Here is a 17,445-nt window from a genome sequence, read left to right as displayed (position 1 = left end):
ATATTAAGGCTGAAATGCCTGAAATTAAGCCTTTTAAGTATTCTAAAAATAGACCTCCTTTTCCTTTTTAGGGAGTTGGAACCAGTGAACAGGCACTGATTGAAGTCTTAACCACCAGAACAAGCAGACAGATGAAGGAGATTGCCCAAGCCTACTACACAGGTGGCTTTCTTTTCTGCTTACTTTTACCCCTGTGCACACACTGATGAGCTGGTGTTGCTTTTCCCAGAAATCCACCAAGCTCTTTTTCACAAGGCATTTTGGGAAGGCAAGACATAAAAGATACGTTTTTAAATGGGCTAAGGTCTATGGATTTTCCAAGAAAAGTTGAACATAACCCAAGCTAGAAACTGCTGCCTAACAGTAGCATTGACACTCTGCACTTATAACATTACCTCTATAGTGGATTTTGCTCTTGGCAATCACTGCTTAATTCAATCAACTATTTTCATCCATGTTAAGAGATTCAAGTCATTATATATTGCTATATGTTAAAAACCACTTAGATTAGCCTCTTGATTTTTCATGTGGAAAATGAGATGAGCCATTCAGAGAATGTGTGAAGCCTGTGGATTCAGGATAATTAGCTAAAGTCCTAATAGTCTGCTTGTTAGCTGTGTGAAAATGAGAAAGTCCCTGCAGCACTGACACAGACTGCCCAGGGTTAGCATGACTCCACAAGTTACAGCACAGTCCCCGGAGAACTAGTCTCACTTCAGACACCTGCCACAAGCTCAGGGTCCCCAGGCCATGTACCCTTCTTACCAAATAGCAAGGTCAGGTGTTCTCACCATTCCTTAGGGTTCAAGAGCTTGCTAGCATAACTCACAGAATTCAAGAAAGCCCTGTACGGTTGACCCCTGAACAACACAAGGGTTTGGGGTGCTGACCCCCTGCATAGTTCAAAATCCACATATGACTTTTGACTCCTCAATAACTTAACTACTAATAGCCTGCTGTTGACTGGAAGCTTTATTGGTAACATAAACAGTTGACTAACACACACTTTGTATCTTATATGTATTATATACTGTGTTCTTAAAATGAAGTGAGAGATAAAATGTTTTTTAGAAAATCAAAAGGAAGAGAAAAATTAAAAAATCCACATTTAGGTGGACTGTGCAGCTCACACCGGTTGCTCAAGGGCCACCCGTACTTACAATTATTGTTTTACTCTAAAGAATAGCAATCAGGGGGATCCCTGGGTGGCGCAGCGATTTGGCACCTGCCTTTGGCCCAGGGCACGATCCTGGAGACCCGGGATCGAATCCCACGTCGGGCTCCCGGTGCATGGAGCCTGCTTCTCCCTCTGCCTGTGTCTCTGCCTCTCTCTCTCTCTCTCTCTCTGTATGACTATCGTAAATAAATAAAAAAAAATTAAAAAAAAAAAAAGAATAGCAATCAGGATCAGTCAAATGAAGACCTGCATTGGAGAAGTCTGAGAGGGTCCCAAATGCAAAGCTGCTGTGTCCTCAAGAGGCATCTCCCTCCCAGCACATCGATCTATAATTACCAACCAGGGAAACTCATTTGATCCTTGGTATCCAGTTTTTTTTGAGGTTTCATTACATAGGCATGGCTGAATCATCGGCCACGTGACTGTACTCCATCTCCAGGCCCCTCTGTTCCCTGCAGGTTAGGCTGACATTACGTGGCTCAAGGCCCCAAGGCTTCTAATTACACATGTTGATCTTTCTGGGACCAACCCCTACCCTGAATCATCCTGTTAGCATGAACTCAGGTGTGGTCCATGGGGCCTGCCACAAATAACAAAGACACTCCTATTATTTGGGAAATTCCAAGGATTTAGAAGTTCCCTGCCAGGAACCGGGACATCTGCATTATACAACAGTGTCCTCTAATCTTCCCCAAGCACCCCAAGGGAGCCACAGTTTCTGTTTGTGTATCAGGGGAGTCCTGCAGTAGGAGAGGTCGAGAAAAGGGATATACTGCCTCCTGGATGGGTGTTCAATAGGTGACTTTGAGAAATTCTCATTGGAAGGTAAATACCTTCACTTGCCTCAATGATAGGTAAATGACTATTTTATTCATGTGCTCATCAGGGAGCCATAAAACCAGAAAGAGCACTAGGCATTTTAATAGAATTTAATATAGAGAATTGTTTACACACCCTTTGGAGAACTGAAAAGCGTAAAGGGAACACAGGGATAGCAGGAGGTCTCAACAAATCCCAGGGCTGGGACAACAGAGGAGATGGGGTTTTCAGAAACTAGAAGCTCATAGGAGGGGCACCACCCTGCCAGTGTTGTTGCCTCAGGGGCTCTGAGGAGTTCAGATCTGTGCGAAAGGGCTGCATCTGGCTAGAGCTGGCCCTCTTTGCCAGTGCTAATTGGCTCTTTCTGGGAGCGGAACCTCCTGCTGCTGTCAGGATGAAAGGCCTTCACAGCTTTACCTGCTGTGAATAGCAAACAACTAGCCTGCTCTTCTCTCCTCCTGCCTTCCGTTGCCCTCTACCCCAAGTGGTGGACCCCAGGCAGGGAGTTGGGGCAGGGGAAAGGGGTACAGAAGAGAATTATAATTTACAGTGTCCTAATCCCAGCTCCATAAAGCATACAGGCTGATTTTGGAGTAGATGAGATAATTGCTTAATAATAGCCACAGATGGGCACATTGTAGGTTTTTAAAATATTTGGTTTTCTCAGTTCAATCAGATTTACACGTAAAAAAAATCATCAGAACCAGTGGCTGTATCCCAAGATGCCTTGTTACTTCCTAGTGTTTCTTAGAAGAGTTACTGCTCCATGAGTTGACCCACCCCTTGGTGGCTTTCTGGGATCCAGCATCTACATACAAACAACCCTAAGACATAAGCTCCATGAAGCCAGGAATTTTGTCTGGCTTTCTTGACTGCTGCAGTAGCTCCAGTGCCCAGAATTGTAGGGGATAAATTCAAGTATGCATTGAATTAATAGCCTCAAGATTGAGATTGTCATCTTAAGAGCCAAGTGAAAGTTCTAGCATTTAGCACTGTCGTTTTGCAAATATGACCTGTGATAATAGTTCAGTTATCAGCAGCCTTGATATCTGTGTGAAGTAAGCTCTCTAAGGCTATAGGAATGGACCAGCACCTAGGTTACTTTGATTGATAGGGATTAATGATAATTAAGAAGCAAAAGAAGGAAATAGTCCCAGCCATGTGTAGCCAAGCTTTACAGAAATTCAGGACACAGCACTACCCTAGGGATTCAGTTGTCCTGTCGCTCCCTCAGCATCAGGCATCCATTGCTCACTATGTTGATCGATCTTTCTTTCTTTCTTTCTTTCTTTCTTTCTTCCTTTCTTTCTTAGATTTTATTTATTCATGAGAGACACAGAGAGAGGCAGAGACACAGGCAGAGGGAGGAGCAGGCTCCTGGGGGACTTGATCCTGTGACTCCAGGATCAGGACCCGAGCTAAAGGCAGATACTCAACCACTGAGCCATCCAGGCGCCCCAATGCTGATGTTTCTGTTACAGTGACTCCTTCTTTTCCCTTTTTGCTTCTACTGTTCTTGACAGCACCAAGTAACTTCTCCCACAAGGTATTTGTCTACTCAGCCTTTTATTTGCCCCCCCCTGGTTTATGGTTATTCTTGGCTTCTGTTTTGTGCCTTATTCCTTGGATTCTTTCTACTTCTTTGTTACTATACTGTCTTTGTCTCTTTTCTGTATGGTTCACTCCCTAAGAGAAGATTCAATGAGCTCAGGAAGACATCATCTAATAGATATTATTTTGGCTGACATTCTCCTACTAGGTCACCTCTTAGGCTGCTGGCTACCTATAGTCAGATGCCAACGCAGTGGGAGTCAGCTACAGCAAGGGTGGTGGTGTCATATAACGTGAAATGGTGGCCCATGCATACAAAATCCATCAAAGTTGGCTACCATCTTGGCTTTTATAAAAGGACCAGGTGTCTTGTGTAGCTTGTCTAGTACAATGACACTATAGAGTCTAAATAGCTTATTTCTAAACTGTTTCTAGTATTTAAAAAAAAATTTCTAATTAGAATGGATAGATAAAATATCACAACTGTTAGATAAAATGATGCCTATTAAGTGTTGTTATTACTTAAATAATTTGTATAAAAAATGGATTATGCTTATTTGAGTGACTTCAAAAACTTTAAAAAATTACAGATTTTGTTAAAAAAAAGACTAAAATCATGCTGGAAGAGTTTCTATTTCAACACAATTCTTGCTATTAAATAATCTCATACCTTCTACAATTGTCTTATGTTGACTTAAAAGGACATTTATATGACATAGAGTTTTTTTTTAAGATTTTATTTATTTATTTGAGAGAGAAAGAGCATGAGAAGGGGAGAGAGAGGTCAAGGGAGAGGGAGAAGCAGACTCCCTACTGAGTAGGGAGCCTGATTCAGGGCTCATTCCCAGGATTCTGGGATCATGACCCGAGCCTAAAACAGAAGCTCAACCGACTGAGCCACCCAGGTGCCCCTGACCGTTAGAGTTCTTGAGAATGTTGCAGGCAGAGTTCAAAGAGCTGCCTGGTGTCAGCTACATCTAGGCATATAGTGACTGTCAGTGAATCACTACCTCATGGATGGAGCAAAAAGAGATTTAAAATCAGTGGACATTGCACAATATAGTATATGCAAGAGAGGCTACAACTAGTTAGTACTAAAATGTGTGAACACACAATTGGCATTTGTCATGGGAAATAGTATATTTTAGGGTACCTTTCTCATTTTTGAGAGGTATCACATAATACTATCTGGCTGTATACATCACAATTAAATTTAGGTTCCATAAAACAAACAGTGGCTCAGATAAGATAAAAATGTATTTCTCCCAGATGTAGAAGAAGTCACAGGCAATTCTAGGTCTGGCATAGTAGCTCCTCAACACTTTCAGACTCCATGCCCCTTCTTCCTTCCTTCCATGCTGCTGCTAACACATAGTACTTCTCTTCAAATCCAAGGTGGTTGCCTGAGCTCTAAGAGTCAGTCTACCAACCAGGCAGTAGGATGGAGGAGGGACATGGCTGTCCCTTATGGAGAGTTCCCAGCAATGTCACGTGTGTTTGCCTACATCTCGTTGCCAAGAACATAATTGTGGAGCTGTACCTAGCTAAGAGGAAAGCTGAGAATGCAGTCTGAAGTTGTGGGCATTATGTCTTGCTCAAGGACAGTGTTCTGTTACTGTGGAAGAAGGACATAGTAATGAGAAGGCAAACTAGCAGCTTGCCCACCCTGGCTTTTCCATGACACGTACGTTAGTGCCATTGTCAGATAAAGTGGACCATGATTTCATTAAAATGGCAGTTCTTTCTGTTCTTCTGCATCTACCACAACACACACGACAGTAAGAGTTATGAGAAGAATGTATCCATATCAGAAAAGCACCAGGAAGGTAAAAACAGAAGCAAGATTTATTTTATCAGGTACTCATTCTTTGCCAATGTTGACATTTAAGCTTTTCTCTGTTTTGTAATAATGTTTTCCAGTTTGTCAAGGCTTAATTTTTTCTTATTTGGTTTCAGTATATAAGAAGAGTCTTGGAGATGATATTAGTTCTGAAACATCTGGTGATTTCCGGAAAGCTCTTTTGACTTTGGCAGATGTAAGTTTTAATTTTTTTATTACCTAGCTGCCTGATAAGCTGTGTGCTTGATAAAAAATTTTTAAGGAGTTTAAAAATAACCAAACAGAGACAATGAAATTGCAATTTTCCTCGTGAAATATTTTGTTCATTTTACATTTTCATTTCTGGACTCCAAAGAATATATATTTCTTTTGTCAGCACTTATATTAAGTAGGAAACTTGATATGGAAAAATTATCTTCAGAAATGAGTGTATCAGTCTCTGGATTAAAAAAAAAACAACTGCAAAAATAAAAATAAACAAAAAATGACTTGTTGCAACTTTATCTTTGCTACCTTTGGAAGAATTGCTAAACCATTTGTCAGTATATGACCAAATGACGCCACATCTAGCTCTCCCTTCTCAGCAGGTTCATGAGTTTATAATAAAAGTGATAAGGTCAAGGTTGAGGTATAACCACAGATGTGTATAAGAGAGGCAGTAATTTAAGCCATATTTCACTGTCTTCTTTCAGCTGATTTACACAACTCTTAATGTGTGAGAAAATTCCAACAATGGCCGCGGCCTGAAGCTAGGAATAGTACTTGTCAACGTGAGGCATTATGCCACAAGAAAATTTATCATAATATGGTTTTCATTATTTTAAATAGTAAAAACCTTAGAGATTGAGCCTAGAAACTCAAATTTATGAGGCATTGCTGCAAGCAAACACTCTCAGAGGTTTATGTGCATAAGTGTACACCCATCTGCACGCACACACAAGCACACAACACCCATAGGAGGCAGCAGAGAGTAAGGCTTCAGGGCAGGTGGTTAGAATCCAATGGACCTGAACTCTCAGCCTCCTCTGCTACCTACTAGCTTTGTTTGAACAAACGACTTTAAGCCTTAAAACCTTTGTTTTCACATCTGTAAAATTAAAATAAGAGTACCAACCTCAGGGGGTTTCGTGTAGATTGAGGGTGGGGGTGCAAACAGTACTTAGCACATAAAACGTGATTATTAGTAGTAGTAGCAGTGAGTCGGCATTTTTCTTACTGGAGCAGGGTGCACAATGGAACAGAACAAAGAGGCAGTCTACCATTAGAAACGACAAATACCCACCATTTGCTTCAACGTGGATGCAACTGGAGGGTATTATGCTGAGTGAAGTAAGTCAATCGGAGGGGATTGACCGCTGGGTGGCACAGCGGTTTGGCGCCTGCCTTTGGCCCAGGGCACGATCCTGGAGACCCGGGATCGAATCCCACGTCAGGCTCCCGGTGCATGGAGCCTGCTTCTCCCTCTGCCTGTGTCTCTGCCTCTCTCTCTCTCTGTATGACTATTGTAAATAAATAAAAAAAAATTTATAAAAAAAAAAAAAGTAAGTCAATCGGAGGACAGTGTATGTTCTCATTCATTTGGGGAATATAAATAATAGTGAAAGGGAATAAAGGGGAAAGGAGAAAAAATGAGTGAGAAATATCAGAGAGGGAGACAGAACCTGAGAGACTCCTAACTCTGGGAAACGAACAAGAGGGTAGTGGAAGGGGAGATGGGTGGGGGGATGGGGTGACTGGGTGATGGGTACTGAAGGGGGCACTTGACGGGATGAACACTGGGTGTTATGCTATATGTTGGCAAATCGAACTCCAATAAAAAATATATACAGAAAGAAAAAGGCAATCTAACAGCAGAATGGTGGCAGCTCTGAAAAGGAAAAGAAATCTTGTGGAAACGAGACAGGCATACAAGGATCTAATGTTTGAAAATGGGAATAAATGCATTTAAAACATATTAGAGCCAAACATTTCGTTCACCAAAAATTTCCAAAAAAATTCAGGCAATTCCCCTTTTCCTATCTCTCATCTTTCTATGATGTGCTGAGGGTCTGTGCACAAGCACAGATGCACACTTTGTTCCTGAGGCCTCCACATTAAAGTTGGTGGGAACCTTCGAGGGCTCTGTTTTTTAATAAACTTTATTTTTAAGAGCATAAAAATCTTTTATTTTTAGATTTCCAGAAAAGTGGGGCAGAAAGTACATTATGGCATAGTATCATTGGTGAACGAAAACTGATACGTTATTGTTAACTAGAGTCCATAGGTACATTTAAGTTTCACTCATGGGTTTGGACAAATGAATAATGTCATGTATCCTCCATTACAGTATCATAGAGAGTAGTTTTACTGCCCTAAAATTCCTAGCCTCCAACTCTTCATCCTTCTCTTTCTTTAAAACCCCTGGCAATCACTGATCTCTTTACCATCTCTATTTTTTTTACCTTTTCCAGAATGTCATATGGTGGGAATCACAGAGCAGGGTGCCTCTTCAGATTGGCTTCTTACATTTATTAATATGCTAAGTGTCTTTCATGGCTTGATAGCTCTTTTTCTTTTTATCACTGAATACTATTCCATTGCATGGATATACGACGGTGTGTTTCACCCGTTGAAGGCATCTTGGTCTTTTCCAAGCTTTGGCAATTAGGAGTAAAAACTGCTAACGTTCATGTACGAGTTTTTTTTTTTTAATTAATTATTTATTTATTTATTTATTTATTTATTTATTTATTTATTTATTTATATGATAGTCACACACAGAGAGAGAAGCAGAGACACAGGCAGAGGGAGAAGCAGGCTCCATGCACCGGGAGCCCGACGTGGGATTCGATCCCGGGTCTCCAGGATCGCGCCCTGGGCCAAAGGCAGGCGCTAAACCGCGGCGCCACCCAGGGATCCCTATGTACGAGTTTTTGTGTGGACTTAAGTTTTCAGCTCACTTGGGTGAATATCAAGGAGCACAGTTGCTGGATTATAGTTAAAGAATGGTTGGTTTTGTAAGAAGTAGTCAAACTGTCTTCCAAAGTGGCTTTATCCATTTGCATTCTTGCTCGAAAGGAGTGACAGTTCCAGTTGTTCCAAATTCTTCCTGGCATTTGGTATTGTCGGGGTTTTGGATTTTAACCAGTCTAAAGTATGTATGTAGTGGTATTTTCTTGTTTGTTTATTTAATTTTCAGTTCCGTAATGACATATGATATTGAGAATCTTTTCATGTGCTTTCTTGCCAACTGTATATCTGATGCCTGTGCAGATCTCTTGCTTGTTTTATAATTAGGTTTTCATTGCTTAAGTGTTTTTTTTTTTTTTTTTTGGCTGGGTACAGTATACTTTATTGATGGTACATGACAAGGTAGGGCTCCCCAAGCCCCTCCCCTTCCTCGGGGTCTAGGATGTAAGTTGGAGGTCAGGAGATTCTCAGTGTGTTGGGGGATTCAGTTGGGGCAGGGACTCCCCAGCAGCTGAGGGCCTCTCTCTTCCTCTTGTTCTTGCTGGGGCTGGTGGTCCAGGAGGCTCTTACTCCTTGGAGGCCATGTGGACCATGAGATCCACCACCCGGTTGCTGTAGCCGAATTCATTGTCATACCAGGAAATGAGCTTGACAAAATGGTCATTGAGGGCAATGCCAGCCCCGGCGTCGAAGGTGGAAGAGTGGGTATCACTGTTGAAGTCACAGGAGACAACCTGGTCTTCAGTGTAGCCCAGGATGCCCTTGAGGGGGCCCTCCGATGCCTGCTTCACTACCTTCTTGATGTCATCATATTTGGCAGCTTTCTCCAGGCGGAAGGTCAGATCCACAACTGACACATTGGGGATGGGGACACGGAAGGCCATGCCAGTGAGCTTCCTGTTCAGCTCAGGGATGACCTTGCCCACAGCCTTGGTGGCGCCAGTGGAAGCAGGGATGATGTTCTGGGCAGCCCCTTGACCGTCACGCCACAGCTTCCCAGAGGGGCCGTCCACGGTCTTCTGGGTGGCAGTGATGGCATGGACGGTGGTCATGAGTCCCTCCACGATGCCGAAGTGGTCATGGATGACTTTGGCTAGAGGAGCCAAGCAGTTGGTGGTGCAGGAGGCATTGCTGACAATCTTGAGAGAGTTGTCATACTTCTCGTGGTTCACGCCCATCACAAACATGGGGGCATCAGCAGAAGGAGCAGAGATGATGACCCTCTTCGCCCCACCCTTCAAGTGCGCCCCAGCCTTCTCCATGGTGGTAAAGACCCCAGTGGACTCCACAACATACTCAGCACCAGCATCACCCCATTTGATGCTGATGGGATCTCGCTCCTGGAAGATGGAGATGGACTTTCCGTTGATGACAAGTTTCCCGTTCTCAGCCTTGACTGTGCCGTGGAATTTGCCGTGGCAAATTCATACTGGAACATGTACACAATGAAGGGATCATCGATGGCGACGATATCCACTTTGCCAGAGTTAAAAGCGGCCCTGGTGACCAGGTGCCCAATACGGCCAAATCCGTTCACTCCGTCCTTCACCATCGTGTCTCGGGGACGCGGCTGGCCCTGCACCAGAAGACGCGGCTGTCTGTCGGACAGGGAGGAGCAGAGAGCCTCATTGCTTAAGTGTTAAGAGCTCCTAATATATTTTGGATATAAGTCCTGCATCCGATGTGTGTTCGTAAATATTTTTTTCCCAGTCTGTGGCTTATCTGTTCATCCCCTTAAGGTCTTTGAGTTTTCAGAGGAAGAAATTCGTGTGATTTGTTACAGACTTCATGGCTAGTGTACTCAGAGCCAGAACAGGAGCCCTGAGTGCCTGATTTCCTCTGTGCTTCTTGGCCTCCACTGGAGAAAAACGTCTAAAATGTCCTGCTGATTGAAATACTGAGCGTTAGAATCTTCTGTCTTTAAAAGGGATTGCCTAACAAAAGAAATTAATAAATAACTAAAATAAAATAAAAGGGATTGCCTTTGTCTTCATCTTCCCTGTTTAGGGCAGAAGAGATGAAAGTCTGAAAGTGGATGAGCATCTGGCCAAAAAGGATGCCCAGGTCAGTAATAGAGCAAAGAAAACAACCCTGTAACCATACTCCCGTTTGACTGCCTTGTCATTGGTGAGGCACCAACAGAGGCTGTCCTCCCGTGTCCCCTCTGGAGGTGCAGCCTGAAGGCTGGGCATCACCCACCCCTAGTTTTCTGTCTCCCCCAGTGGTGTTTCTTCTGGCTCCACCTCCCTGACTCTCAGATTCCTAGTCTGCTAATAGTGAAGGCCTTGGGTGAGAGATTATCTCGCTAACCTCTACCACCAAGTAAACTTCCCATTCTTCTTGGTCCGACACCCTCCTACTGAGAGAATAGGAGGGAGGGAGAGATTGTGTCCATAATAACATTCTAAGTCTTCCTTCTTGTCTGATAGATTCTCTATAATGCTGGGGAGAACAGATGGGGCACAGATGAAGATAAGTTCACTGAGATCCTGTGTTTAAGGAGCTATCCTCACCTGAAACTAAGTATGCGCTGATATTACAGTCCTTTTTACTTCATGTTGTATTTGCAAATGTTTGGGGTTTAATATACAAAATTTTGGAAAATGAAGTTAAAAATTGCAAAGGCTCTTCCGTTTGTATGTATAAACAATTCAGGAGAATACGTGGGGAGCTGTGTTCCAACTCAAGGCAGAAGTGACCCTCCTCTTGTCTTTCCTGAAGGCTGAATGCATTACCTAGTGAGTGACAGGTGACAGATGGAAGAGGGACAACAGGGAGAAGAAATGGGGGAGCCCTCTGGGGTAAAAGCAGAGAGGAATAATTTCCAGTGATACAGAGGAGCCTGAAGGCAATGCTTCCAATCCAGCTCTTCCCTAGTTAGTCGCTTTCCAGAAAAAACAGGTATCTGTTAATGTGTTTACAAGGATTAACATTCAGCTCTTTCTGATGTGATGATAAATGGGGAAAGGCGGCATAGTTCTTTTGGGCAGACCAACTATTACACGGAACTGCCAAGCACCCACCTCCTGACACTCATGTATCTCCCTGAACCTTCTGGAAACAACAGCACCCAGAAGCCCAGAACTCTGCTTGCTATGAACAGCTGACTTGGCTTCCAGGTGCTGGTTGAGAGAGCAACCATAGTGCATGACTAGGCTTATGCTGAGTTCATGGAAAAATGAGGAAACATAAGGATATTACTATGACATTTTAGTTCTGAGATTGCCCTTCCTTAATTTTGGCATTAAAGTTTCACTTATTTTATAAAATAATGGTAATAGTATATTTTAGTTGCTTTATTAGCATCTTTATTTGAAAATAAAAACCAAACAATCCTAGATTTCTCTCCAAAGTCTTTTTCAAAATTTCCTCAAGAAAAAAAAATTTACTTGGCTTTCAAAGTATGTCTGTGTACTTAGTGACATATAGGTTTTGCTTTTTGGCAAAAACTGATCAAGACATTTGAATGCCTTCTGGTGAGTGTGAGTAGGCCATGCTGCTTTAGGAAATGATTTACTCTGCAGAAAGAAATCTTCATAATTAAGATTTCTTCAGCAGATAAAGCATATTTGACTAACAACCACACTATTATTATAGCAGCACACCAGGTGCTGCTATAATTTAAAAGCAGCCCACCTGGGCAGCCCAGGCGGCTCAGCGGTTTAGCGCCGACTTCAGCCCAGGGTATGATCCTGGAGACCTGGGATCGAGTCCCACGTCAGGCTCCCTGCATGGAGCCTGCTTCTCCCTCTGCCTGTGTCTCTGCCTCTCTCTCCCTCTGTGTCTCTCATGAATAAATAAATAAAATCTTTTTTAAAAAAGTAGCCCACCTTATTAGATAAGTTATTTTTCATTTAACTTTTCAGGCTATTTTAAATTCTATCAGCCTGGGAAGGGGTAGGAGAGAAGAGAGAAAGAAATCATTGAAGAAAATGGCCTATGGAATTTTGGTTTTATTGTAGATGATTTTTTTTAAAAAGAAACAAAACTTCCATGCTCAAATTTTGATGGTTTGAAAAGGAGTTTTTGAGTTTGACACTTAACAACTTGCATATCAAATAAAAAACTGGAATATATTCAACTGTGGTCAGATGGGATGCTTTAAATATTTTTGTGGTGCCACTCTGTAGCATTTGATGAATACAGAAATATTAGCCAGAAGGACATTGAGGACAGCATTAAAGGAGAATTGTCTGGGCATTTTGAAGACCTACTGCTGGCAATAGGTAAGCCCTCAAGTGCTTATAAACCGAGTTACTTTGCACTTGTTTTCAACCAATGTGAAGGTTCAGTCCTTCCTATAAGAATCCTAACTGATCCATCTTTATGCTCCCACAGTGCACAAAATATGTTCAACAAATATGTTAAATGAATGCATGAAGAAGTTATCTTTATAGGTTTTACTTTGCCTTTTAACTTTGTATTAGTTTATCACCATGCTTGGATTGTAAACTCCTCGAGAGATGAAAATATTACATTTCTGTTGGCATTTTTATTAAGGCTTGTTGAAAACTGAATAATCTCATAATTTACTAAATTTAGTAATTTACCATATTTGGTTAGTTTTGGAAGATATCAGTAGCTCCCAAAGCTAAGCCCAGGTCAGAACCATAGGTCTCCTCCCTCTTGGCCAAGCTAACTGGGTGTAGTGCACAGAAAATCAGTCACAGACCCAAGCTGGTCCTGGAGACATATGGGTTAACAAGCAGGCACAAACACTGTTATGTAAGCGGATTGGTCTTTGGGACCAAGTTATTTATCAGCAGTCGAAGACGCTAGAAATGGAGCAGTGGTACACCCTAGGGAGTTATCGATGTAAGTGTAGGTGTTGGTGTGTCTGGGTTCTGGAGATGAGTGAGCTGCTGTGGGAGCTTCTTTGGCAGGTAATTATATTTTCCCCATGACTAAAGATAATGACTGTGCTAAAGGTCTGTGCAAAAATGATGTGATAAGCCTTTGAAATTCAGGTGAAGCATTCACCTCTCCATTCTAAATAAAAGCCAGTAGTGATGAGGGGGGTGGAGTGGGATGGTTACTCAAAGAATCTTTTTAAAAAACATACTACCGTAGATTAACTCAATTTCTATTAAGTGAAATTGAACATTACTTTGCTTTTTATAACAGTTCATTGTGCCAGAAACATGCCTGCCTTTTTGGCTGCAAGACTGCATCAAGCTTTAAAGGTAGGTCTGGAAATTTCATATCCATTCTTAGTCTCCCTCAAGGAGAATATAAAAAGAAGTTGCATGATATTGATGGAATTTCATGTCCTTTTCCTCCTCAGAGGAGTACTTGTTTGTCTCGTAGGTTGATAGTATCCTAATCATTCTAGAGATAGTAAAGAGAGTGGTCAGTAAAACTTGTTCTAGAACACCAAACCTCAAGCCTGACTCATTAGGTCTGGTGGCCTCTCCAGCTGCTTTTCTTAAAAAAAAAAACAAATGGAGTCAGTAGCCTTTTGTTCTATAGAAATCCTGCACTTTCATGTCTGTTACTGCTGCTAGACGGTGAGGTCTGTGAGTACAGGGGATTTTCTGGCTTTCAGGCCCTTGCCCAGAGCCTGGCACATGAGAAAATGCTTTCTTCAGTCTCTTGACTGGACGTTTCCTAAAGAGGTCCACATGTGCCTTCAAAGTGACATCCAAAGTGAACGCTTCATGTCCGTCGCCTCACTACCCACCAAGGCTGCTCTCTGTCCCGTGTTCACTCACTTCAGTGGGGAGCCCCGACAGGAGCTAGCCTTGCCCGACTCTCTGAAGTTCTACTATTCCTGCTAATCCTTACCCTTTGTGCCTCAGCCACCTTGGCCTTCTTTCTGTCCTTGACAATGCCAAGTGTCTTCCCACATCATTGTCTTTGTGTCTGTTGCCCTCTCTGCCTGGAATGTACCTCTTCCAGGTCTACCTGTGGCTCATCTCTTCTGAGAAAGGTCTTTCCTGACTAAACAGGTTGATTGGCTTTCTTTTGTTCACATCCCATTTCATATTTCTTATTAATAACGTGTTAACTTTCTTTACTGTCCATCTCTATCCATTAAAACGTTAATTCCATGCAAATAGAGATAAATCTGTGCTCTTCACTACCATATGCACAGTGCATGGAAGCATGTCTGGCAGGTAGTAGATTCCTTCATCTGGTTGATTACTTCAGCCCGAGGCAGACCTTTCCCAATCCTTGATCTATTTTAGGCCCTCCTAACACACACCCCCATAGTACCCAAGATTTCCTGTATGTTGGATTATGTGGCATATTCTTTACAAAATTGGAAGCCTAGCAGGGACATCTCATTTCTGTTTTCAGCATTTGGCATGGTGATGGCACAGAGTAAGCACTCAATAAATATTTCTTGACTATATGAATGATGAAGTTTGATGACAAATGAGTGAAGAAGAGTCACTGTGGTTGAATATTTTGTGCACCATTATCTGTTTCCTATAAATACAGATCTATATGTTGTTTTGTGACCTGTGGACACCTGTATTTCTTAACAGGGTGCTGGAACTGATGAGTTTACTCTGAACCGAATAATGGTTTCCAGATCAGAAATTGACCTTTTGGACATTCGAGCAGAGTTTAAGAAGCATTATGGCTATTCCCTATATTCAGCAATTAAAGTAAGTCTCATCTTAACAATAGTGAAATACATTTTGCCTTTCTCTTTTCGTCCACTTTTCTGTATAATCCTTAAAACATAGAGATACGTGACTGAGTTTTCTTTCTCCCTGTCAATGTATAAATGTGTTTTCTGAGTTTAAAATAGGGTAAAAAAATATCTCCTAAAGATAGTGATTATTTTTAACTCTAAAATCCCAGGCACATAATAGATACTCAACATTTATTTTTGGTTTAGTGGCCACTAATTGTTCTTCTTTTGTGAATTGTGTATGCAAGCCATCTACCTGTTTTTTATATTACAGTATTTTTTATTCTTTTTATTTATTTCAGTTTTTCTTTTTGACAATAGAAGGAAAACAAAATACATGTTTTAAATTTCCTACTTTTACCTGAAGTCTGGTTGACATACAATGTCACATTAGTTTGAGGCATAGTTAAATTTCCTCTTGTTTTACTCAAAATATAGATAGCATGGTTCTGTACTTTGGAGCTCATCTCATTTCAGTTTATAGGAACTTTCTCATTCTTTTAACAGCTGCATATCACTCCATTATTTATATATTTGCACCCACCATATCAATAAATGTTTCCAGTTTCTTGCTATTGTAAACAGGGCTGTGATATGCATACCCATTTCCGTAAGGCACAAGTGTATCTAAGGGATACATTCTGGTAAGTTTGCAGGATTGCTGAGGCAGATGTAAAGGACACGTGAAAGGACACGTGTAATCTTGGTAAATATTACCAATGGACTTCCCTTTGCACATCAATTAATCAACTAGATTCATTGATCAAAACAAATCCTTTTTTTCTTTCAACTGGAACTTTTGTTTTTACACTAAATCTTTGCAGGAGGAGATACATGCTTAAATTGAAATCGGGAACTTACTCAAAAAGGCAGCTCTCAGACTGTGCCTGAGGCTTAGCGCAGATTTCATCCACTCATACTCAATGCAATTTAAATCAATTCTGACACATTAAAATAGTTTCAATCAACACAGGAAAATTTAATAACATTAACCAGATTGTACTATATCTAAGGCAGAAAAGTAGACTCTTATATTTTATAAAGATTGCCAGTAACAAGGTTGAATCACAAAGAAGGTCTTCAATTCACCCTCAGCAAACTAGAAAATCAAATTAACCCTCCCTCGGTGGCTGGCTAATTGAGGCTTATTATATTAGGATACATCTCAGCTATGTGGTGCCTTGATAGGAAAGAAAATTCATTGCTGAAGAATTCAGTTTGTAATTTAAAATTGCGTGAGGAAAAAAAATAAAATAAAATTGCATGAGGCTTCCTCATCTCTATCACCTAATGTACATTTTTTAAAAATGAAATGTTAAGGTTGGATCAGGGAAAAAAAGAGAGAACTTCAGCTAGATCAGTAAGTATGAAACAAATTAAAAAGGAGGTCAAAGACTACCTTCCTAAAAACCCCAGGATTTGCTAGACTCATAGGTGAGCTTCACCAACTTTGAAGGAACAGATATTCCTATCGTATGCAAGTTGTACCAGAAGGCAGGAAAAATGAGAGCTGCCTAGTTCATTTTATGAATTTAGTATAATCTCTTTTAAGATTGTATTTATTTTATTTATTTGACAGAGAGAAAGAGAGAGCACACAGCAGGAAGAGGGGCAGAGGGAGAGGGAGAAGCAGGCTATCATGGAGCAGGCAGCCCAACATGGGTCTTGATCCCAAGATCCCTGGATTGTGACCTGAGCTGAAGGCAGATATTCAACTGACTGAGCCACCCATGTGCCCCGAATTTAGTATAATCTTGATTACAAAGACAGAGGACAAAGAAAATGACAAATTCATTTCACTTATGAATATAGATAGCAAAGAGCCAATTGACTGAATGTATCAGTTTATTAAAAAATAATACATCAAAATCCAGTGAGGTTTAACCCAGGAGTAAAAGGATGGCTCAACATCAGAAAATTAATGCGATTGCCCACATTCCACACATATAAAAGATAATTTTATAATTATTTCAGTCTTTGTAGGAAAAGCTTTTGGAAAGGGAACAATACCTATTTATTATAAGAAAAAAACATTTAACCAAATTAAAAATAGAAGCAAACCTCCTTAAATTGATAAAGCTTACATACCAACATATTATAGCAAGTACATACTTAAATTCAGTGGAGAAACTTTAGATATAGTTCCTTTAAGATAGGGATCAGAACAATAATACTTCCTACATACTAATAAATACTATACTAATATACCTTAGTACTGTCCAGAGAGGACTAGGGGGCCTAGAGAGTACTGGATAGGAAGAAAAAAATGTGTAAAGATGAAATGGAAAAGTTGAAGCTTTCATTATTTTCAGTAAATACAATCATCTTTCTAGAAAAATCAGCAGGAATTCTAAATTATCATCAGTAATAAAAATTCAGCAGTGTCGCCAGATAAAGATCAACCTATCAAAATTAACAGTATTTCTTATACTATATCATCAAAATTAAGATACCATTCATAATAGA

General features: G+C 41.0%; 1 protein-coding gene across 6 annotated transcripts in view; it reads left to right on the top strand.

The window, feature by feature from the left end:
* Positions 1 to 17,445, top strand: part of ANXA3 (annexin A3) — a 46,724-nt gene that overhangs the window by 23,951 nt on the left and 5,328 nt on the right. For all 6 annotated transcript variants that reach the window (XM_055313081.1, XM_055313082.1, XM_055313083.1 and 3 more), the window contains 7 exons: positions 72 to 162; positions 5,504 to 5,583; positions 10,344 to 10,400; positions 10,766 to 10,859; positions 12,467 to 12,562; positions 13,461 to 13,519; positions 14,828 to 14,950. In XM_055313081.1, coding sequence (XP_055169056.1) covers positions 72 to 162; positions 5,504 to 5,583; positions 10,344 to 10,400; positions 10,766 to 10,859; positions 12,467 to 12,562; positions 13,461 to 13,519; positions 14,828 to 14,950 — 600 coding nt within the window. The remainder of the gene's footprint in view (positions 1 to 71; positions 163 to 5,503; positions 5,584 to 10,343; positions 10,401 to 10,765; positions 10,860 to 12,466; positions 12,563 to 13,460; positions 13,520 to 14,827; positions 14,951 to 17,445) is intronic.

Source organism: Nyctereutes procyonoides, unplaced genomic scaffold, assembly GCF_905146905.1.
Source record: "Nyctereutes procyonoides isolate TBG_1078 unplaced genomic scaffold, NYPRO_anot_genome, whole genome shotgun sequence".
Lineage (NCBI taxonomy): Eukaryota > Metazoa > Chordata > Mammalia > Carnivora > Canidae > Nyctereutes > Nyctereutes procyonoides.
This window is presented reverse-complemented; position numbering and strand designations above follow the sequence as displayed.